General features: G+C 30.6%; 1 protein-coding gene across 4 annotated transcripts in view; it reads left to right on the plus strand.

The window, feature by feature from the left end:
- spir (spire type actin nucleation factor) overlaps positions 1-25,203 on the plus strand; it is a 713,663-nt gene that overhangs the window by 631,456 nt on the left and 57,004 nt on the right. For all 4 annotated transcript variants that reach the window (XM_075355415.1, XM_075355416.1, XM_075355418.1 and 1 more), the window contains one exon: positions 9,510-9,604. In XM_075355415.1, coding sequence (XP_075211530.1) covers positions 9,510-9,604 — 95 coding nt within the window. The remainder of the gene's footprint in view (positions 1-9,509; positions 9,605-25,203) is intronic.

A 25,203-nucleotide genomic window follows, 5' to 3' on the forward strand; every position in this document is an offset into this window, starting at 1 on the left:
TTTTGAACTTATTTTGGTACGAAGTATAGAGCCTTTCTCTTGGTATTTGACATAGCCTAAGGGATCGGTCCATTGTGTAGCCCTTTCTTGTATTCTGTAATCTCTTTGAAATAAACATGTTTCTATTCTGTCCAAAAATCTTTTAAAGATGACATGGCTAAAAAAAAAATTCATTTGATAGATCATTTTTTTATGTTATGTTACTTTCTGTTATTTAGTTAAAAAAAAAAATAAATATCTGCCACTTGTATTTAAAAAATCTGATGTGGACATCTCATGACTTCCTTGTACGCCTATTAAATGACATGTGCACATCTTTCTTTTTAAATGAAACTTACATAAAATTTTATTTCATTAATAAATTCTGATTTTTTCATTTTTTTTTATTGTAATTATTGAATTATTATTTATTGTAATTTTTTTACAATCAAAGGTTAATAGTTATTAGTAAATCAATATATTTAAGGTAAAAAAGGAAATGAAGTCTGATTCGAACCATGTGCCTTCCTATTGTAAGATCCAAATATTTTATTTGGCTATAACTCTGGAACCAATGAAAATAAGTACCACTTATATATCGTTGAAAAGCTCTTAGTAAGGGCTTATTACTGCAGTTAAGAAAAAGTCCAAAATCCAAATTTTTCTGGATTTTGGGCTTTTTTGACACTTTTTGTTCAGTCGCTTGCTTTCAAAAGGGGAGGTGCACAACTAAATGTTACAACAGTCCTAAAGCCAAAATTTCAGCATCCTGCGTTAATCGTTTTTGACTTATGCTTGATACAAACGTCTCGCCGAAACTAGTCAAAATGGATTCAGGGATGGTCAAAATGGATATTTCCGTTGAAATCTGAAAACCGAAACTTTTCACGATCGCAATACTTCCTTTACTTTGTACAAGGAAGTAAAAATATTATTTATTTTATTAAAATTATTTCATACAAGTGAACATACATTTCATACATGAACATAATTCGTTATAATTAGAGACCGGATTGTATGCATTTGTATTTTTTTTTATATGCATTTGTATATTAAGCCCATTCTCACCGGTTATTGCATATTTTCCTTAAAATCTAATGATGATGCATATTTTCACTATATTTACAATATTTTTCGGTAGGGTACCTAGTTAATAAATGAAATCTTACGTTGTAGCCAGCCAAATGTATTAGCCGCACGGCTCAGAGCGCACTTAGCAGCTGCGCGTTATGGGTTTGGTAGGTTAGTATTATTATGAGGCCAAATAAAACACAGATTCATGCGAGACAGACGGACGATACCTTTCTGCGCCGCGCACGCCTACTGCAGCACTCCTCCTACTAGGCAATTAAATTACGTAAGTTATTGTTGATGCGCTCATTGCATTAGTATAGTTTTTTATTTATTTGAGCAAGGTTTAATAAGTACCATGCCCCCCGAAAAAAGTGCCTCTTCGTATATAGCTGATTATCCTGGAACATTTACATACGGCGGAAATGTTTTATATTGTCCTGTTTGCGAAAAAATATTATGTGCACAAAAAAGTTTCAAATAAACCAGCATGTCAAGACAAGTCTTTATATCGCAGGATTGCAAAAGAAAGGCTCACGAGAACAACTTATGAAAGCGGTAAGTAGCAGTGATTTCAATTTCAAAGGTAAACAAAAAAACTACTTTAGCATGGATTTATGTGAAGCATTGCTTACAAGTAATATTTCCCTTCACAAACTTACAAATCCTACCTTCAAAGATTTTCTGCGAAAATATTGCTTGAATCAAAATATACCAGATGAATCAACATTTCGTAAAGATTACATACCAACAATTTACCTACATGTTCTAGAAGAAATATTGAACTCAAGGATACCATTATTTGGATCTCAGCTAACGAAACTACCGACAGTTGTGACCGTTACATTGCTAATTTAGTTGTTGGTGCATTAAAACTAGAGCCTTTTTCTTCCTATCTGGTGGCCTACAAAGAGCATGAAAAGACAAATCATTCTACGATCGCTCAGATTTGTGAATGAGTGTATTAAAAAAAATGTTTCTTGAATCTTCTGCAGATGAAAGAGTGTTTGTTTCTCTCAGATGATGCTTCTATATGATCAAGGCAGCCAAAGCCCTTCAGTATTTTATCCCAATTTGATTCATCTGACGTGCTTTGCTCACGGAGTACATCGATTCGCTCAACAAGTACGATCCAACCTTTGGGAATGTAAATAAACTGATTTAATCAACAAAGAAAGTGTTTCTTAAGGCACCTGCTCGCAATAAGGCCTATAAAGAAAAACTGCCAAATGTTCCTTTACCTCCCGAACCAGTGGTAACTCAATGGGGAACGTGGATTGAAGCTGTACTGTTTTACAATGAACATTTCGAGGCCATAAAAGGTTTAGTAAACGACTTTGATAGTGCAGAGGCTATGGCAGTTTGTCAGTCCAAGGAAGCATTTAACGATTCTATTATAATAAAAAAAAATCATAGCTGTGATTAGCATACCTGCCAGTATTAAAAACTTGAAACTCAAGGTTTGGCGTGGACAATCTATTCCCTGAATAAAATCCTCCAAATGAACTCCGCAATCCCTTAACTTAAAGAAAAATTTGAAAACATTTTGAACAATAACCCAGGCTTTGAACCTTTATGTTAAATTGGTAGTTTTATTAATGGGACGGGTGAACGTTTTCCAGAAACAAAGTGCTAACATAGCACCCAAATTCAAATACTGCCCAGTTACCTCAATGGATGTGGAACGATCCTTTTCCACTTACAAAAATATTTTGATTAATCGAAGACACAATCTTACTACCGAACATTTGGAACAGTATCTGATTGTTTACGTTTACAAAAGTGATAAAATGTAAAAATAATTGTTGATTACCGAAATTATCTGCCTGTTATTCAACTACTTAGTATGCTGATTTTGAAATAAAAAAAAATTACTATTTTTTAATTATTTAAAGTTGCATATTTTGACATCCAGCCCAACTCTGTAGGGGGAATATGCACGACCTGTGACGTTACCGGTCGTGCATATTTTAACACTTTTAACGCATATTTTAAGCATTTTGCATACATATTTCAACATGTTGCAATAATCCGGTCTCTAGTTATAATTATGAGCCTATGACATCACATATTGTAGCAAACATAAATTGTTTTTACAGTGTAACCTATATTAACATTTTTTAACTGTGGTTTCATCAGTCACAATTTGTTTTTATCAGTAATGACTAATTATCGGGAATGATCTTATATGTAAAATTTCAAGTTAATTTACAAATGGGATTTGGGTGAAAAATCGATACAAAATTTGATCCATAAGTACATTTGGTGGAAGTTAAATGAACAAGATTTAAAAATGTGTGAATTGGTTTTTGAGAACGATTTAGTTCTTATTAACGATTATTATTAATTAACGATTTAGAACATTATTTAGTTCTTATGCAAAAACTGTAGTTACCAGTTGAAAATTGTAAGTCTTAATTATTTATCGTTTTGTAATAATGTCGAGTAAGTAAACTGTTAAAATTAAACTCTATAATTGTGATATTTTAATCTTAAATCCGATTTTGTCGAATTTAATGTTGTTAATAATATATTAGAGAAAATACTACGATATTTAATTAAAGTGATAACTGTGTTATTCAATTCTTGCGTAATTAAATAGAATACTTTGTGAAATAATTCTTAATGTTGGTTCATGATTCAATTAACGCTTTTGGCTTCGATATCCGCAATCCATTGGGCAACAAACCAACGGGATTTAACTTTAATTTTCTGGCAGTGGAGCATAAGCACGCCTAGCTACTGTTATTGATCTGTTGAAACCCATGACCCAGTTCTACTTTTGGAGCTACGCTTTACACCCCTTAATCATTTCATCCGTCAGATGATAGTAATAGTAACACTTTACGTGAAAAGGGTTGAAGTTGGTTGACCGAATTTTTTTAACGCTTTATCTGCTGCCTCTTTAAATTTCTTATGTTGTAATAAGTATTGCGTAATAAGTCTGGTAAAACGTTGAGTAATTTAATTTGAATTATTTAATTTTTTGATTTACTTTTGCATTTTAATTTTGGATAAAAAATTGGAATTATTGTAGTACAATAGTTATTTAATTTTTTTTTTTCTTGCGAGGTGAATTTTTACTGTGATCCTGCAGTTAACTTAAAAATAATTAGAAACCCATCGGGTTGGTCTAGTGGTTAACGCGTCTTCCCACATCAGCTGATTTGGAAAGTCGAGAGTTAATGCGTTCAAGTCCTAGTAAAGCCAGTTATTTTTTCACGGATTTGAATACTAGATCGTGGATACCGGTGTTCTTTGGTGGTTGGGTTTCAATTAACCACACATCTCAGGAATGGTCGAACTGAGAATGTACAAGACTACACTTCATTTACACTCATACATATCATCCTCATTCATCCTCTGAAGAATTATCTAAACGGTAGTTACCGGAGGCTAAACAGGAAAAAAGAGAGAAACATTAAGAAAGAAGATTAATTAACGGACCAATCAGTAAGCCCCCTAATGATTTGTTAAGCCAATTCCGTTTTTTCTGTAATCTAATCAAAAAAAAAAACAAAGGAATTAAAGTATATTTATTCTAATTAGACTTCATTGACGCGGTCTCATTATTTATTAGTTACATTTAATACAACAAACTATATGGTTAAATAAATTTGACGTGAGTGCGGTTCAGTCTTTTCTACATTTCTTCCACCTTGAGTTTTCCGTATCTTTATTTCCAACTTATTTTCTGTGTAAAATACTTTTCGGTCGTGTGAAAATTGTTATACTTCTAACATAAAACACGTTACCATGATTTAACGAACGGACGGATAGAAATGCGATGTATTTTCGATGTTTATCCCATCCATATCTTGTTGGCTTGTTCTATGTTCTTCATTCTCGTTACTGTTTTTTCCTTCTTTTACAGCCTCTTTTACGTTTATACTTTTTTCTTTTCCTGTTATAAAATAGGGCTCGTTAACATTACCGACTTACTACTTACTTGATTTATTATAAATAATTCTTTGTCACTGAGTGTGGATACTTGGTTGTGAAATAACAAAAACTGTGTTTTACGTAATCAGCTATTGTTTGACGTACGAAAATGTATGAATATTTCATTATAGCTAATGAATTTATACAGATTGTCCCATATAAAACGCAACCCATCAATCACTCATCCATGAAATTTCAAAAGTCAAGCTTACTCCCATACTCGTTACTGAAATGGACTCGTCCAACATCTGAACATCGCGGCGACGCAGTAGAACACTACCGATAGTAACAACAATGCAATCATAACGTTAAGTGTATTGCTAGTGACAAGATGGTGTTTTCGCTAAATGAACGTGTTTTCATTGTTGAGTCGTACTTCAGTACGAAATCAGTGGTTGCAGTGCAAGATTTGTTTCGCCATAAGTACCCAGATAAACCAGCTCCTAACAAAACATCAGTATTAAGGTTAGTTGCAAAATTTAGAGAGACTGGTTCTGTTAATAACAAGGAACACAAAAGATCTGCGTCACTGTTGAATACAGATACAGTCACTGAAACCAAAGACCGATTACTCGCCTCGTCAAATAAATCGATCTGACGTTTGTCTGCTGAAATTAATTTGTCTAAATCAACTGTTCATCGGGCGACCAAACAATTACAATTACGACCTTATCGCATTCAAACGGTTCATCAACTTCTTGAGCCCGACAAAGAAAAACGGCTACAATATTGCCAATGGTTTCGTCGATTTCTGCGTGAGGGAATTAATGTTATGGATTCGTTATTTTTCACAGATGAAGCACGGTTTCATTTGGATGGCTACGTAAACAGCCAAAACAGTAGAATTTGGAGAGCTGAAAATCCCCTCGTTTATCACGAAAAACAATTACACCTGCAGAAGTTGGACGTGTGGTGCGCGATATCGCGGAAGAAAATAATCGGTCCTATTGTTTTCGAGTACACCATTAATGCAGAACGATATCAGGATATTTTATTTCAGTTCATTGCACTCTTGGAAGAGGAAGACAGACACTGCTGGCTACAACATGACGGTGCGACATCGCACTACGCAGGTTCAACTTCTGATTTCGTTGAGGAATTCTTTGGTAATCGTGTTATCGATCGAGGCTTGTGGCCACCAAGATCTCCAGATTTGACTGCGGCGGATTTTTTTCTATGGGGTTACCTCAAAGAAAATGCCTACAGCAACAAACCACGAACACTTGAACGATTGAAAGTCAATATTGAACAAACTGTATTAAATATCCAGCCACAAACTTTGAAAAAAGTTACAAGAAACGCTGTAAAAAAAATTGAAGCTTGTATTCAAGAAGATGGCGGCCACCTCCAACATTTACTCTAAATGTAAGGTAATGGATGGTAATAATAAAAATTACATTTACATTTACACATGCCTTTTTATTATTTCAATACCTACCAATATAAGGTTGGGTTGCGTTTTATATGGGACACCCTGTAGTTGCTGATCGTTGTTATTTTGATTAAAAATCGGTTAAAAAATTAATTTACTAGAAAAATAATCTAGGAGGATATTTTCATTGTTAAGAATTGAGTTATTTACTGTCGTGAGTGTGTGTTTTCATACAGATGTAACAAATGTCATAAATATTGCACCTGAAATATGCTAACCCTGACCGTGATTTGAACTAAGGATTTTCGGAATGAAAGGTTGAAATCTTACCATCTCCCCTAAGGATTTGAGCGAGTGCAAAATTATTTAACTAATTTCAAAATGTTATGATTATTATATATAAGCTGAATACTATTTTAATTATAATTACGTATTAAACGTAACTTATTGACTATGTAGAAAACATTTTATTGGCTTCAGTTATAAAGGAAACTGGAACTGCTGTTATGTAGCCTTTTCTGGTAAAAGTGTATCTTGTTCCGCTCGATCCTGGGAAAATAGAGAACTACTTGACGTATATGTCAAACAGAAAAAACATCTAACAGTATATTAGGTCTACAACTTTGTTTACTACATTAATCAACTATTGTCATTATTATTAAAATGATGGAGTTTACCGTTTCTCATAATTACATCCTGTAATTAGTATTAAAAAAATGATTAATCTTTTTATATCCAATGTCAATTTGTTCAAATTCATTTAAATTTGTACTGAGTTTTTAAATAACTGTATTAAATTTTATCGAATAGAAATTTATATTTGGCGTCTGCTTGTTTTAATTAGTTTTTTTTTAATATTAAATATATCTCGCCTATTTAACATATTTTCTCTTTATAATCTTCATTCTCATATTATGAATTTTTAAAAACAACTCTGAATTTCTCGATTCAATACTTCATGAAATTTAAAATATTTTACTGTGTCTTTCCGTAACAGAAATTCTTATTGCTTTATACGTTTGTAAATTAGCTGTTTATCAGTCTTTAAATGAAAGAATTATTTGGTTGTCTTATGGCTTGCTCTTTTTTTATTTCTTGTGCGCGTGCATGATAGGGTGGATGGGGTCACTTGATTTTGCTACAAAACTTTGATGTTCAAAAGTTTTTCAAAAGTATTGCGATAAGGGAAATTAAAATAAAATTGCAAATCATATCATATCAGCTGTACGGAAATGATCTTCTCAAAAACTTTGTAGTAACGATTAAGTAGTGAATGTCGAAGGAAGCATTTTAACTAATCCAAAAATAATCTCTGACGCGTCTTACTTTGGAAATCGATAGTCGTTGAAATTTATAAAAGGCAAAACAATCCTTTCTGTAAATTTCTACCGACTAATACTTCTGCACGATAAAGGTAAAATTAAAACCAAAATTACGGAATGAGATGTTATCATTTATTTCGATTCATGGAGAGTTTATTGTGCATACAGTTAAAGCAAATGGGTTTCAACTCTTTATTGTTGCCATCGCCATCGCCATAACCTTTTGACGCGGTGTGCGGTGAACAAAGAAAAAGTATCGAAACGTTGTGAGGGACTACAAAAATAGGGGAACGAACAGCACTGCGGTACAGTGCTAAATCCATTTGGATTCGAATTTAGCATAGTTTCAAAGTCGGCAGCAGCTCGTGGATGACTTTTTCCATTAGACTTTCTGTGTTCAATCAGCACTTATTGGAGATAAAATTCAGTATTCAAACAGCCTCTTTACATGTAAATGTGTTTTTAAACTTATTATTGGATAAAAATTTCCTTTAATGTACTTGAAGAAAGAAAAACAGGTGAACTTATTAGCTTTAGAGGTTTTTTTTTGTAAAAATTTTTATTTAATCTGAATTTTTTAATATTATTTTTATTGTTAAATAAAACATTCTCACTTCATAATTTTAATATCATTAAATAAAATTCATATAACGTAAATTACTAATGACTAAAATAATTTAATGAATGAAATCTCTTATTTATTGAGTCTAAAGATTAAATGGAGTACTATTTTTAACCATTATTATTATTATTATACAACTATTATTATTAACTATTTAGAAATAGTTTTGCTCATTAATTGGATTCATTCCAAAATCACCGAGTTTTTTGTTAGAAAAAACCTGGCGACAGGAGATTTTTGGTTGTTTACATAGTAAATGCCTTCAAAAACTACTGTAATAGTAATTTAGTATAATAGTAATTTAGTGTAATAGTAATTTTTATCATAGTTCAACTTGTGTTAAATAAACAGAATTTGATGTTTTGCTTTTATTATTAAGTGCCTTAACATTTTTCTTCTTTTGGCGGGTTTTCCCAACTAGTTATTGAATTAGTCAGTGACCTAAATTGAGGCAATATAGGATTATTATAACGTTATAGTGATGGCTATTCAGTTCTTCCTTTTCTACCATTAGATTGATCGACGGTTACGTGTCTTCACTAAGATATCGTCCTTTCAATCCCTTCTTTATATGTTAAATTTTAACTCTTGAATACGACGAAGTTTCATTCAGTAAATGTGTGGGCAATTAAATATAATGAAGTAGTAATTATTAATAATACGTCAAAACTTAAAATTTATCAGATGATTATGATATTGGTTTTTGTTTGTAATTTTAATATTTGACCTTGTTTTAGCAAAATAAAATACATTCTATTACCTTACTGTCACGAATTAACTTTTGTAGACGTTATTTCTTGAAAAATAATACAATAATAATGTTCTCCTAATTCTAACTTTTTTTTTTTAAATTTCAACAAGTTAATAAAATATAACTGAAGAAATCTAACGATTAAAATTTTCTTAAATCGGATTACAAAGTACGACATTTTTTAAGGAGAAAGATACACTTATTAAAAATATTAGTTTTTTAAAAATAAAAATGACAGTCTTATATCAAAAAATCGGCGCAAAAAAAAAAATCTGTGACAGAATTACATTTCGTGGCAAATTAAACTTTTTTCTTCTTAACTGGTATTTTGTTTGTACTATCTTCGGAGATGAAATCGTTTAATTTATATTGGATATTTTCTTTCATTTTTTTTTTTTTACTACGATGTAAAATTTAATTTATTAATTTTGTTTTCTTTTGTCTGTTCAGTGGTGCCAGTAGAGGCAGATGAGCCTCCTAGTCCCGTTACACCACAGTTGAAAGCAACTCGTCGTCTCATCAAAGTCGACTTTTCTGCTCTTCAGGTAAGTCAAGTTTACTTATATTTTTGCATGTATATTTAAAAATTGAAAATATATATAGCATTAAAAAACTGTTAGTTGTATAGCTGTGTTATATTCTACTTAATTGAAAGTTATTCATTGTTCCAGGCCTATTTACCTTTGTAAGAAGTTAGTACTAATTAATACTTACTAATAGATTAAATTCATGTGTGTGTGTGTGTGCGCGCGCGCGCGTGTGTATTTGATGAAAATTTTATTTGCTCTTGTACACTTAAAAAACAACATGTTTATAAGAGAATTATTTCGCTTCAGATCAATCCACTTAAATTTCCTTCAAGAAATTAGATGGAAAGTACTGCCATGGCTTATGAATTTCTGTATCTCAAAGTTTTGGGATCTGAACTGAGCTAAAACTACTAAAATCTTGGTTAGAAAATATTTGTAGAACGTACATTTATTTGTATCATGTATTTTTTTGCTGATTTTTTTAATCTACGATAATATTATGCTAAAACGGAATTAAACCTTTGTAGAATTAATTTATTGTTCTCAGACATCTCAGAGGTATTCTTGAATTTCCTAGTAAGTGTTGTTATAGCTTTGTCGTAATGTTTTAGTATTTATGTGATTCCACTTTATTATAATTTACAGATCTAACAATGTTGAAATAATACATTTTCATGAGATAATGTAATACACTCACCGTTTTTAATTTCGATTTGCTATTTAAACAATAAATGTATATCTTTCATTAATATGAATATCATACAGCGTCTTAACAATCAGAATTGGAAAGGCGTAAGTGATTTAAACCTATTAGAACCTGATTGAAGGTTCTTATCTTTTAAGTTGTATGTAGGGGTATATGTACGTAGAGATTTTAAGATGAATCAGAGAGAAAGGATGTTTCTCCCCGATTAAGTAGTAAATTCTTAGTAGGAGCATACATATATTTTACTAATTAGGATTTATTCATTATGATTTTTGGTTATTGGAAATTACTTTTTCTTTTTTTTTTTGGGTTTAACCCGTAAAGTTTTTCAACTTAATATATAGAGAGAAGGTAAAGCTAAAAAAGATCCAAAGAGGGAAAAGATTGTGATCTTTTAGCTGTGGCTAATGCTGTTTATAAATTTCATGCTTAAAGATTTAGGTTATAAAAGTACGTTACAAAAACATTATGATGGAATAGAGAAATGAATGGAAAAATCCATGAGACCAGTAATGCAAAGTGATTGATGACGAGTAGAAAAAATTAAAAAAATTGTTTATAATCTGTAGTTTCAATGAAATATAATACATTCTCTCTTTCTCTTCTTTCTTTCTTTTTTAATAAATGATGACTGCAGAAATTCCAATTATTAGCGTCGCTTTCTTTAGCTTAATTACCTAGAGTGAATTATTAGAAACAAAGTAAATGAGCAAAATAAGCGAGACGTACCATAAAGCAATTGTTTACCAGGAGATAAATTTCTAAAATATATTAATGTTAAAGTGATCGATGTTTAAATAATTTTCTTAACAGTTTATTGTTTGAAATTAGTTTAAATTTTGGTTTCCGTGATTTATAACCTGAAATCAATTTTTTTTAAATATATTTGGCCCAAGTATATTGTTGTACCAGTTCTTTTCTTTTCTAATTTTGTTTGAAATTGAATACAATCGAAATAAAATTGAAAATATCTTCTCTATTGTGTAAAATACAAAATAAAAGCTAGGTTAAGTAGAGAAGTTGACCGTAGATGAAGTAATGAGAAACAAGGAATATATACGCTCCATTTTTATCCTATTGTACAGGGAAGTATTGAAGTGAGGATTTTAGAGAGAAGTTGTGACTGTATACTATTCGTATTAGGTAGATTAGTAGGAAGTGGGCTGTGACGCATGATACAATTTGTCTTTATTGAATGCCGCATGTCGCGTGCTTCCACCGTTACTTATTGTTCTGCTAAAACGATCAGCTGTAATGATCTTTTTTTTCTTTTTGTGGAAAATTTTTTTCCACGATAAACTACAAGATTTTCTTTTTATATGATGATTCCTAAATTATATTATGACTCCTTTTAAATTACTTTATCTAATACAAGTCAATAGATTAGAGTTTATTTATATATTTTATATATAAAAAGACAGCTAGGTTTTCGATTTAGTTTTCTTAATTTGTGAAATAAATATTGAAAAATGAACCCAGTTGCGAAAAGTTAAATGTAAATAATTATCCCAAGTAGGTAATGAAATATACTATAAATGTGCCTCTTACAAATATATTGTCTTGTACTGAGGGATATTTTACTTGATTGTACCGCAGCCAGCTGGCTTATTGTACAGTTTCGGGTAAGAAACTGAGTCCAGAAGAAAGTTTATCCAACCTGATCATAAGGACGCTCCGGCTGTGCAGATCCTCATCATCGGGTGAGCCTCCATTAAAATGCCTGATGAAATTCCAAGTTGAAATTTAGGGTCCTCAGAACAACAGAATTAAACTGGGGAAGGAATCAAGAATATAGAAAAAAATAATGGTTATTAAAAAGACGATCTGTCCAAATTAGTAACCGCTGTACGAGGCAAACCAATCGCGTTCACAGAGATCAGCTTTAAGGTCTTTCTAGGCATTTTTTCCAGGATGGGAATGAAATATGGATCGACAAATTTTGTTTTTCTCTACAAACTAAAAAGTTCACCAAAAAATAGGTTCTTCGCACGTGAACGCCCTAGAACACCCTGTTCAATCTCGGGATTGTTTGGCGTATGGAAGTTTCCTACATAACTAAAAAATTGTTTAGTCAAATTTCAAAGGATTGTTAATTTGCTTATAATTTTATTCGGGAGATGAGCTCAGTCTCGAACCTGAGTGTTTTTTTATAAGTAGTTCGATTATTTGTTATTTTATTTTTTTTTATTTAAAAACAGTTATAATTTTGTAAAGAAGCTTACAAAAAGATTATAAGGTCTACAAAACTTATTTCTCTCTAAAAAAGTCAAAACAATCTAAAAACCTATTTTTCCTATTTTTTTATCTGGAAAAAGCATTGCGCTTTTAAAAAAATTGATTTCCTGATAAATACAATCCTTTTCTGAATTTATTTTCTCTAACAGTTAATCACACAAAAAATATATCTCAATTTGTAATTATAGTTAAATAGACTTCATATTAATATAATTTTGGATTTTTGTTTGGCCTCAGATGAAAAATTTTGTTTTCTTTAAATTAAAGGATACGGCATAGTCTTTGTTTTTAATTCCTTAACCTTATACAGCATAAAAAGCAACATAATAAAAAGTTGTAAAATAACAACACGTAAAAACCAACGAATTTTAAAATAACATTGTTTTAAGAACTGTGGGCCCATTTATAAGCCGTTCCATACTTTTAGAAATATCTTTCAGAAGGATCGTAAATTTGTACTATTCCCCTCTGCTAACTGCTTTCGTTACGACGGAAAGCACATTAGGGAGTTACCGCATTCATTGTGATTTACTTCTTTAAATGTCAAGGACATTAAATATTGCGGCATGCTTCTTAAAAAAATAGGTTGAAATATATTGTCTGATTGAAGTAGTTTGTTTTCTTTAATGGATAAAATTATATTTAGTCACTTTAAAAAAAAAAAAATTACGAATGTAATTAGTTTTTGTTTAACTTGTCTTATTTTTTATTTTACACTTATTAAATTTTATATCTACGTATATTAGCATTTTTTTATATTCATTACGATTCTTGTATATTAATGTTTGGGCGTGAGTTACCCAATTTATGTCTTTAAATGGCAATGAGAGGTATAGGACATTTTTAATAGGCTCAATAATAAATCGAATGAATGCGATTGAGATTTTTTCCCTTCTGAATAGATGGCTTGTGTAATAGATTCTTTTTTGAAGAACATGTGTACATTTATTGCTTTACACTTAACTCTCCCTGTTTTTCTTAAACATGCATATTGAGCCCCTATGGAATGAGAGATTATAATTTATAGCTGCTGTCTCTAAGAGTAATGATGTTCATTATACAACCAGTCCGTATAGTGAACATTATGAAGGTATCACTAGTAGGACTAATTTTGAGCTGTATTTCGGTGGAAGCTAATGTGAAACATTTATTTGGCTTTTTATAGAAGTCAGTGGAAGGCTTAGTGAAAGTGAGAAATAAATCGCTCCTCACTTTCCTTGGTGTAAGCCTGTCATAGAATGCTTGTTATCTTCAGAATGGTTTTGTGAATTTCAGAAGTGAATTATACATGACAGGTCGTCGTGTAAAAGTTTTGAATAAATTAAAATGTTTTCATTAGTTTTGCTGTAATATTAAGTCTGCAGTCAACTAACTATATTCTCATGTAAGGTGGATTTTAAAACAGTAGTCTTGTTAAAAAATATGTTAAAATCCTTACTTTGATTGCTTCTTTCCGGTAGAACTAATTTGAAAGGAAATTTATATAGCATATTTAAATTAAAATGAAAATCTTGTGCGTAAACTGATGAAAATATTCGTTTTTCAAGATATGTTTTAGTTTAAGTTATAATAAAACCAAACTCAGTCATCCGATTATCTTCTTTTCTGTCAGTTACATTTGTTTGCGCATCTGGCATGAACAGCTTGACCGATTTTACTGAAAGTTGAAAGATTATTTATTAATTCTGATTTAATTGAATTGCAGTATATCGCTTTGGAATATAAATTGGGAACGTAATCCATTTTTCCAGAAAACTTTTATTTTTTTATTTTTATTTAATCGTGAGGTACATTTTATCTAAAGTTCAACCCTACAAAATTGTTTAAACTTCTCTTAGAAAAATTCTTCTGAAATAAACATCGGTTTCCGATTTCTTTTTACGTATTCATTTAACCCTATTATTCCATTAGACAAAAATTTAGACAGTGGTGTTTTGAACTTATTAGTAAGCATTTTTAACAAAGTTTCCTCTGCTTGTAATGAATTAGAAGTAATAACTGGAAGAAAAGGATTGTTTCAGCAAATATTGCATTAAAATAAAGAACTTATAATTGTATAATTACTTAAAGTAATGGAAATTTGTGAATATACTAATTGTTTTTATGGTTATTCCAGACTATTATATTTCTATGAAATATCTTTAGTCTGTTAATTATACATCTGTATTTTTTAGAAGCAAATGCACCCCATATAATATTTTTTTAAAAATGATGGTGTAAGTAAACCAACACGAACTTAATTTCAAAAATTATTAAATTTAGATTAAATTTAGATAAAGCCAAAATGGTAGTTTTAAGATTCATCGTAATTCTTCATTTAAGTTTTTTTATTAGTGCCCAGTTAAAATGAAAGTAAATGTAAATAGAGTAGAGTCACTTCTATTGGTTATGATTCAATTAAATGAGTTTTTCTGTATGGTGGTGATCCAAGTTAACAAATAAACTTAATTCATGTTCTGTAAACAACGCAATTTGTATATTATTATTAATAATAATTTTTTTTTTTTAAATACATTTTTATTCGTTTATTATTATGAAGTAGTAAAGAAACAGGATGTGAAGTGAGGTTTGGTATAGTGATAAACGGTGACGGAGCGGTAATAATGGTTTTTCCATTAATAACTAAAACTGAAATTATTCGTCAGAATTTGAAGTCAGCAAATGCTAGCTTTTGTATTTCTAAACCTCCGGGTCCACCGCTAGGTATTGCTTCAGAGGATGAGATGAATGATTTGTAGCGTGTGTGAAAATGCCATGCCTGACCGGGATTCGAACCCGGGACCTCCGGATGAAAGACCGAAACGCTAATACTCTAGCTTATGAAACATCTATTGTTTGACTACACTTTTATTCCAATGCAGTAAAATAAACATTTGGTCACTACAAACTTACGAAATAATAATGTTCGTAAGGTTTTGCGATTTTCTGTTTTTTACAACTCTTTAATGATTTATTTTGTTTAATTTTTTGTAAAGTTTAGATAACAATAATATATTTTATTTGTACACATGTTGTTTTTTGTTATTTATTTATTCTTTTGCATCCTCTTTCTTATTCGTAAAAAATATCTGTCAACATGTCTGTTAACACTATCATTTTTAACCGTTGAACGTTAAATAAAAAATCTATTTACTAAAATATATAAAATTGAACTTAAATATTGTGGTTAATGAACCCACTCATATTGTGAAACTTGCATACGGAACGTATTAAATGAGTGTAAAGCTATGATGTCCTCATTGCAATAATACAATCATAATGTAAGTAATTTATGCAAGTAATTAATTATTAATTAATGCATCTTTTAATTGTCTAAATTACAGATTAAAACTCATAAAAGATTTTGAATTTATGTAAAAGTAGCATTTCGGAAATTATTATGTTAAAACGTAAGTTATAGTCCGTTTGGACGCCATCCAATTTATCTTGTTTTTATACTATATTTTTGTCTGAATAAAAGAATAAACCGTATATAATGTACTTCATAGATTATGAATAAAAGTATTACATATAACAATTGAATTTCAATTAAAATTTTCAGTCGGTGAAAGAAAAGTATAAGTTGAAAATTGTTAAGTAAGTTTCTTTTATTAAAAACTTTGATCTTTGAAAAAATTTTATTAAAAACTTGATAAGTTCCATTAGATTTTTTTTAAACCTTTAAAGTGTTATAATTATTTAAAAATTAAATATTTATTATTAAAACAAGAGATAAGTATTGAAAATTAAAAACACAACTGCCAAAAACAATCCCTTTCTGAAGCTGGAGGTAGATATCATCGGTACTAAGTAGGGGATAAAAAAGATTTCCACCTTAAATTTAAGAAAAACTTCAATTTACTTAATACGACAGTGGTTGTATGTGAAACAAATATTTAGCATACGACAAGCCCCATCTTCTTACAATTCCAGCAACATTTTGGTCATCCCTTGCCGTAAGGGTTGGTCATATCAAAAATTATTTCAGACAAAAGTTTTAGGTAATGTTTAGTGGACTAACGAACACTTTAAACCGATTCGATACTGTGCCTATTGAGGGAGGTATGATTTTTTTCTCTTCGAGACCCCATTTTTTCCATCCCCTGGGCCAGTGGTTGGGGTGATATCAAAAAGCTTTACTTAGTTAAGTTTTAGGCTCTTATCCAATGAATAGTAGGAACTTTAAACGAATTTCCTTATTTTACTTAATAAGAAAGTTATAGTGATATTTTGTACTTTTTTTAAAAAGCCCCCCATTTCCACCCCATGGTCCGATTTTGCGCATTAACGAACTCGATCGAGATTTTGGGTCATTATATTTTATGTATCAATTTGAAAGTGATCGGCGCAAAATTACGGCAGTTATCGAAATTTTCCGGAAGTCGAATCATTATACCCATTACAATAGGTAGCTTTCTTATGAAATCTACCTAAAAACATTGTTCTTTAATATAGGATAATTAAAAAGCGTGCGGATGACAGTTTTGTATATAATATAATTTTTTTTCTTCAAATTTTTTAAATTTACTTAAGCATTTTATATATATATATATAATTCGGTTCAGCCATTGAGCTGCTACGGTGGAACAAAAATTCTTCATATATATATATTTATATACATATACCCTAAATACATTACACTCTTTTTTGGGTAGTCGTGTAATAAATATCCGCCAGTGTTCACGGCGGAGTGGTAGCGTCTCGGCCTTTCATTCTGAGGGCATGGGTTCGCATCCAGATAAGGAAGGCATGGGTTTTTTAATTCGCTACAAAATTCCACCTTCACATTCCCACAGGATTCTTCCTGTGGCGAATTAATTCATCAACTAAAAATTATGTTCGGTTTGGTAAAAGTATGCGAATGTTGATAAAGTTAAATCTCACAGTTTCACAGAGAGTTGGGAATAATTACACTCTTTATATAATTAAAGATTTTAAACTCTATTATCGTTTTATGTTATTGTTTTATGTTGTTATCGTTTTATTGTTATTTGTCCAAAATTTAATTGCATTATTTTTATATTTTGAAATTAATTGACTTCTTTCATCGTTGTAATTATTCTGTGACTTATCGTAGAGTTTCTTGCGGTACAAAATTCTAGCATAGGATGTACGAGTAGCATTAGAAGTCATAGTATTTGTTGATTTGTCATTCGAATTTGTTAGTTACAATACAAAGTCACATGCTAATTGATTTTACGAGGAAGTGAAAGTTCAGTTGTTCTTTGTTCATAATTCTGTTCATCTCTGAGCTCTGTAATCTAGGTTACTTGTAATTTAATAGTTATTTATATTACGGTTTAATTATTAAAAACAATTTAGTTTTTTTTCTTTTTTAATTAGGTCTGTGTCTTGGCAAATCGATGATTAGTTTTCATCTTTTAATCCTTCCTTTCTATGAATCCGTCTTGCTACGGTATTTTATTTTTCTGAACATCGAAACGAATCTTTGTTGTTCTGTGAAATAATTCTCGTCTCAAGCTTAATCTGAAAATTTTCCAAATTGGTTTTATTTTCGTGTTTTTCGTTTTTTTATAATCACACTATCCGATCTTTTTCTTCATTGCTTTCAGTTTAATACTGCGTTCTGTATATTCTGTATATTTTTAATTTTTATTATGTATTTTTGTATTTCTCCCTTGCAGTTAGGCTTTTTTATTTTCATAAGTAAATTTACTAATACTGGTTATGGTCCTAAGCCGTATTACTTGGCGCCACTACTCCTAAGCCATTTCTTGGTGAGAAGTATTGAAAACAAAAGTATGTGAAGTAAGAATGATGTCAGAAATCATTTGACGGGAAGTTGCAATAAATCGGTTCCCCATAGATCGAATATTTTATACCATAGTGGATGAGATCTCCATTTATCTAGGTAACAGCGTACTGATTTTATATTTTTGGCTATGACAAATTAAATAGTTGATGTATAAAATAAAATTACATATAGATCTGTATATATTTAAAAACAATTCTCCAGCGATTAGCGTAGCTCTGACGGCTATAAATAAATAATAAACGTTGCATCCACCGTCCGGCATACTTATACCGATAATTCTTAAAAGGTCTAATTTGCTAATATTAATGTGTTTTTAAGTTTTAATTCATATGAATCCTGAGGAAAAGCCATTCCATTATTTTCACGTGCTAACCTTTATTTCAATGTATGAATTTGAACTTTAAATCTATCTGGAAGTTTTCACATATGTCCATTTGTTAACATAATTTAATTGTATCTGTTTTAATAAATCATTATCATTTATATTTAGTATTTATTAATATTATACTATCTATTTATTGAAATTAAATTTTTCATAAATGGATTTTTTTAATCAGGCCTCCTGTTTACTCATGTTATTTATCAATAGGTTCTTATGAATAATATATTTACCTGTATGTGTAAATATGTTACCTATTGAATTACCATATAAACAGTACGTATTTAATTACTGGAATGAGTTACGTAGGTAGTTATAAAATGAACCAAGTTAATATATGAAAATAGCTTTCGTATAACTAAGCTTTACGTGAACGAATAATTCTGCGTGTAACTGATACGATATCTGTAAGCTGATAACTGATTAATGATGTTTGTGATATTCCATTATGTATTACCCGTTCCTGTTAATTAAGGTGTAGCAAGTTGATATAGATTAATGAGTCATTCATGTTTTTCATAACAAATAACAATTATTTACAATCACATTTTTTCAGTGATTAGTTACTAGAAAATTTTCATTTGAATTTATTTTTATCTCGGCTATTTTTTCTTTGCATGCAATTAAATATGGAAGGCTTGATTTCCGTTAAGAATTAGGATTTTCTCTGTCTGTGCTTCTGGGATCTCCTTATTTTTAAACACCATAAGCTAAAAGATAGTATTAGTTGGTTTCTTTTGAATATATGAGTAAAATTTACAATTTTTTTTTGAACTTTTTGAAGTTTTATGGAAATGTCAACGGAATGGAATTTAAGAGAGTAATAAAGATGAAAGATTTGAATATATTGTATGAGAAGTTAATTTAAGTTTTTGTCCTAAAAGATTGTTCACTGTCTATGTGAATTCAGTTTAATATCCCTGTAAAAGAATTGAATCGATAGAATGTACTTTTAGGTAAAAGTACATGGCTAAAATAGATGTAAATTTCGGCGCCTAAATAAGAAAATCTTGAAATATGATCAGTATTCAACGGTTAATTGAGTGAAGAGAGATGTAATTAACACGAGTTCAGTGAAGCGTTTAACACGTAGTACAAAGGAGTAGTAAATCAAACAAGGGTTTATTTAAGAATTAAACCGTTCGAACGACGAATTAAATGAAAGTTAAATCAAGCTGATGTGTTTAAACAAACACATCAGCTTGTTTAAACACAAACACAAATGTGTTTGTTTAAACACATCAGCTCCGTAGTTTTACGGATTAACATATTAGATTTTGTAGTTCCATTTGTGGTTAAAATTATTCTGATTTAGAGGAATTTTAATGCGGATTTTTTTCTACTTTGTATGGCAAGTAATTTTAGCCATATAAACATGAAGTTTTTATTCTTATATTGAGTGATACTTCCACACCATTTCTGTTTCATTATGGATTATCGTGAAGATAAACTTGGATAAAAAAAATAAATCTATTTTTTGACTGAATAATTTCATTCTAGGTGTAGATAATACGTGTTTCAGGAGGTGCAGTTTCAATTGATAGGTACTTCAACCATTAACGTTATCGTGTAGCTACGAGATTGGAAATGGGAATTCTCCGAGTCTGTTCACAGACAACTCTCCCACCCAGATAACGTCAAGCGTGCATTGGCTTTACAGTGATCTTGGAATACCGTAGTAGAATCAGATTTTTGCCCTCAGAATAAACAATGGAAAAACGATATAAAGGAAAAGGAAAAAGACGATCTACCTTCAGAGGAACCCTGCTATTAGACAAACAACTCGACTGAAAAGAAATCTTAAGTCCCCTTCTTGGGTGTATTTACTAAACATGTTTCGGAAGATGGAGAATTTTTACGAATTGGAAGGAGACGATCTCTAAAAGTGGAAATGTAAAAGATAAAAGTTGAAGTTTTATGGAAATGTCAACGGAATGTAATTTAAGAAAGTCATATGGATGTAGGATTTGAATATATTGCATGAGAATGTCGTAAGTTAATAAAATGGACAAAAATTACAGATAAAAGATTTTGTGTTGACCAGTTTAAAGAGACGTTGCTCCAAAATAATTTTTCTACAGGGATTAAGTAGCCGCTCGAAAACGGTACGAGGTTTCTAAAGAAGCAGCCTCACTCGATAAACGTGTGACATAAGAACGTATTCAATTGAATTATAAACCGTTCAATTAGACGGTTATTTGTAGGTTATTGTATATGTTACAATCATTTTTTTGTTGTATTTTATTAAGTATAACTGTTGAATTCAACGTAGTAAAACGTTAATTGCACTGTTGAATAGGAGAGACCGAACGAGCCGTTCAGTTAGAAATTTGGCGTGCAGTACAACTTTCTGTCTTGTTTAAAGAAAGGTATTTCGGTTGTAAAATTTTTATGTATAAAAAAAAGAGTTTAGATTTATATATGCCCGCGCGCGTATATATATAAATATATCTGTACCTACATAGCAACTTGTTCTGACTGACTGATTCATCAACGTTCAGCAAAAACTACTGAAGATAAATTGATGAAAATTTGCATACATATTCTTACGTTGTAAGTGCACACTAAAAAAGGATTTTTTTGAAATTCCATGTTTAAAGGGTTAAAATGTATTTGTTTTTTTTTTTATTCTCGCCTTTTATTTTTTTTTATTTCCCGGTAACAAATGAGGATATCAACTTGATTTTTGGTGTGTAATTTTTATTTAAATATCAAAAAGCAATTTTGAGATTTTAAGAAATTCGACCTTGAAAGGGGTGAAGAAAGGTAAGAAACATTTGAACAATAATTACAAATTTTCCCCATTTCTGACTACAACTAAACGGGATATCTCCACTAGATTGGTACTTACAAATACTCTTCAGATAAATATCTAAACACCATCGGGTTTTATGAATTTCGATTTTTTAAGGGGTGCGACGGTGTACGGCCGGTGGCTCAACCAACACAGCCACTGTTACTGTATTTGCGACGCGACTGGCTGCACCTGCCTGCAGTTACTTGACTAGAAAACAAAATAAAAGTAAAAAAAAGAGAAACGAAGTACGGTCATCTCCTAATTGTGTTTGTCGGGTAACGCTAACAACCGGGCAAAATACATTTTTACCCGTAGTAAATACGGGTAACCAGTTATAACTAATATTTTTAAGATGGAGGTCCACTGTTTAGAAATCCATTTTCTTAGATCACTCAGAGTTTCGGTTCCTGTACTGACCAAACTGTTGCTCTGAAGAAATTACAGTACACTGATATTTTTTATAAATTGAACAGGCTTTAATATTTATTTATCATTATTATTTTCGCAAGGAAGATTTTAATAAACACAGCGGAGTCCTACTGGCAGAGCCCTCTGGCTAGACGGCAAGGGCGAGCGAAGCGGATAAATGACCGGGTAAATAACTCCTGACCGCAACGGGAAACGCAGTAACCAAATAGGCGATCTCCATGGTGGAGTGGAACAGCTCGGCCTTTCATCCGGAGATCCCGGATTCAAATCCCGGTCAGGCATGGCATTTTTCATACGCTACAAATTCCATCGAACTAATGACCACAGTAATTGAGCTGTAAAACTCAAAAAATAAAAAAAAACAAAAACATAAATAACAGTCGCGACGGGTTGCTAGAAATGCATCAGAATTAATTAGCTAATTAATTTAATGGACAAAATTTCGCATAGAATATTTAAATAGTGGAGAACTGTTACCTCACAATTCTACCCACTGAAGATGATGCGTGTCTTTTTCGATCTTTCTCATCTCGTGTACTATACACAGCTATTGGCGACCGAAGTGCGGGAAGTAATTGTATCACACGCGGTAGAAAATTGGAAGGAATTCTCAACTATAACGGAAAATAATTGGGGTCACAAGTATTCGACCTGCAATGAATATTTCGTTCAAATGTCTAAAGATTCGACTTGTGGTGGATTGTGTGCGCTGGTAGGTAGTTACCGTTTGCATTCGAGGTTTACCGCAGTGGTGAACTTTTCCGTGCTAATTCTAAATCGGCTCTTATCAGGGCCATATATATTTTAAGCGTTGGGCAACAATTCGATATTTATCTTGTGTTCCTTTTATATTCTTATTAAAAATGTAATTTACTGTTTTATATCAGGACCAAATCAAAATCAAAAATCAATATACTTAATTAAATAATTTTCATTTATAAATTAATAAATAAGTTTGCTATTAAAAAATTTTGCCGTTGAAGCCGCATTGATATCGCGGGCGAAGCCGCTACGAGGGAGCGCTATATATATATAACATAACATGTCATAAATCATTCATAAACAAAGCCCAGTAAGATCTACTTAAATAAATTGATAAAAATTTGTATTCACATTCTCCTTACAGTGTATGTACACACAAACAAGGATTTTTGAAATTTCGATTTTAAAGGATTAAAATGGAGTAACAATGAAATTTACTACTTTTTGAATTTCGTGGTAACTAATGTAGATATCTATTTGGTTTTTGGTATGTGTAATCTTCATATGAATATCTAAAAACCAATTTCTAGATTTTTTGAAATTCCAAGTTTAAAGGGTTAAAATGAATTTTTCAGTTTTTTTTTTTTGAAATTCGGCTATTTTTTAATTTTTTGGTGACAATTGAAGATATCAACTTGATATTGTGGTTGCGACTATATATATATATATATATATTTATGTATGTATGTATGTATGTATTTTTTTAATTTTTCAGCGACAAATGAAGATATCAACTTGATATTGTGGTTGCGACTATGTGTGGTGTGTGTGTGTATATACACACACATATATGTATGCATTTTTTTTTCAATTTTTCGGTGACAAATGAAGATATCAAATTGATATTGTGGTTGCGACTATGTATATATATGTATACATTTTATACAATATTTTGAATTTGTTAAATATGGTGTCGTATGAATAATATTCTTAGGCCGTTTTATACCGCACATTATTTAAGAATATTTCGAATTACTTTGCAGTCAGAACAAAAAAAAAAAAGTTTAAAATCTACTCTTTTGTTTTAATACGTACATTTCTTTGTACTGTTTATAATAATTTTAATAAGACTTGAATCTCCTAGAAAACGTATGTAAATATTGCTGTTTTTTCTAATTTGTTTTTGACTAATCAACGAAATCATTTATGATTTTTCAGACGCAGCTTTTTTTTCTAATTTACTCTCATAAAATTCTTAATATCATAAATATATATGTTAAAAATCGCATTACTTATTAATTTATTTATTTTTTTAAAATCTACTATTATAATTTTTCCTAAAAAGTTTATTTTGTTGAACATGTCTATTATACTGTGCAGTCTTGTTTTAGTATACTGAAGAAATGTAATTTTACTCAGTTGTTCTCTGGGATTAATTTTATGAGATTAGATCCAAGTAAAAAAAAAAAAATCCACGAGTTGTTTCGTGTTACCAAAATATGTAATATATTGATAAAGATAATGGGTATTTATTTTTGTAATTTGAATAGGAAAACTCAAACATTTCTTCATTACTTTAATAAAATCTCAAAATATAATCTAAATATCACTTATCTTTGCCAGCCGTAATGCGTATAGAACCTACAGGCTATGAAAGGAGAAGCAGAAACTGGTGAGATTGGTCACGGTACTACAGAGTGTTGACCTAGGCGCAGGCCCTGCCGCTATCCAATCACTTTCTCCCGTTTTTCTCCTCTTCGTGAACATTTCGGAATTCATTCTATTCTACATATCAATAACCTTTGCTTACGTCAGAAACTACGTCATACTCCATACCATACCAGATTTTAGCTTAACCGTAAATTACGGTCATTCATAAATGCAATTACAATGCACGATTTGGTTCTTATGCCGAATGTTTTACTAAGATTTGACATTTTTAACATTTATATACATTTATTTAATAAATGATTACTGTTTTTAATTAGATTAAATTTTCCGTTTATTTAATTTTATTTCAAAACTTTCTTGAAAATTTACTTATTGTTTGAGCTCCTACAGGAGAGCTTTCAACGTACTTTTTTCGCACTACTATATTAATAAATAATCTTAGAGTTTAAAGACTTATAGTTTTGGGACGAGAAGTAATTAAAAAAAAAAAATCACTTGAAATGATTTTAAATGTTAATCATAACCTATAGAAAATGTCTATTCTAACCGGGATTTGAATCCGGAACATTACGAATTAAAGTCAGAGTCGCTATCGCTCCAAAACAAAGTTTGACGAATGTTTGAAAATCAGTTCATGTTTTTCACAAACTTAAATTCAGGTTTAGTATTAATAGTATAGGTTAATATTACTCATAGATATACTTCATAACTAGTTTTCTCGTACATAATGCATACAGAGTGTATCACGAAGTTCTCCCAGGACTTTCATAACCTATTCTAATAGTGAAAATAATGGAAAAAGTTCGTATGAACATGTCATAAAATTTTGTTTAGAAACAGTACACTAGACCAAAGTACATTATATGTACCAGTTTATAATAAATGTTGAAAATAACCCCGCCATTTTCAACATATTTCTTGGCACGTTTCTGCACTGCTT

The sequence above is a fragment of the Lycorma delicatula genome, chromosome 2, assembly GCF_047948215.1.
Source record: "Lycorma delicatula isolate Av1 chromosome 2, ASM4794821v1, whole genome shotgun sequence".
Taxonomy (NCBI): domain Eukaryota; kingdom Metazoa; phylum Arthropoda; class Insecta; order Hemiptera; family Fulgoridae; genus Lycorma; species Lycorma delicatula.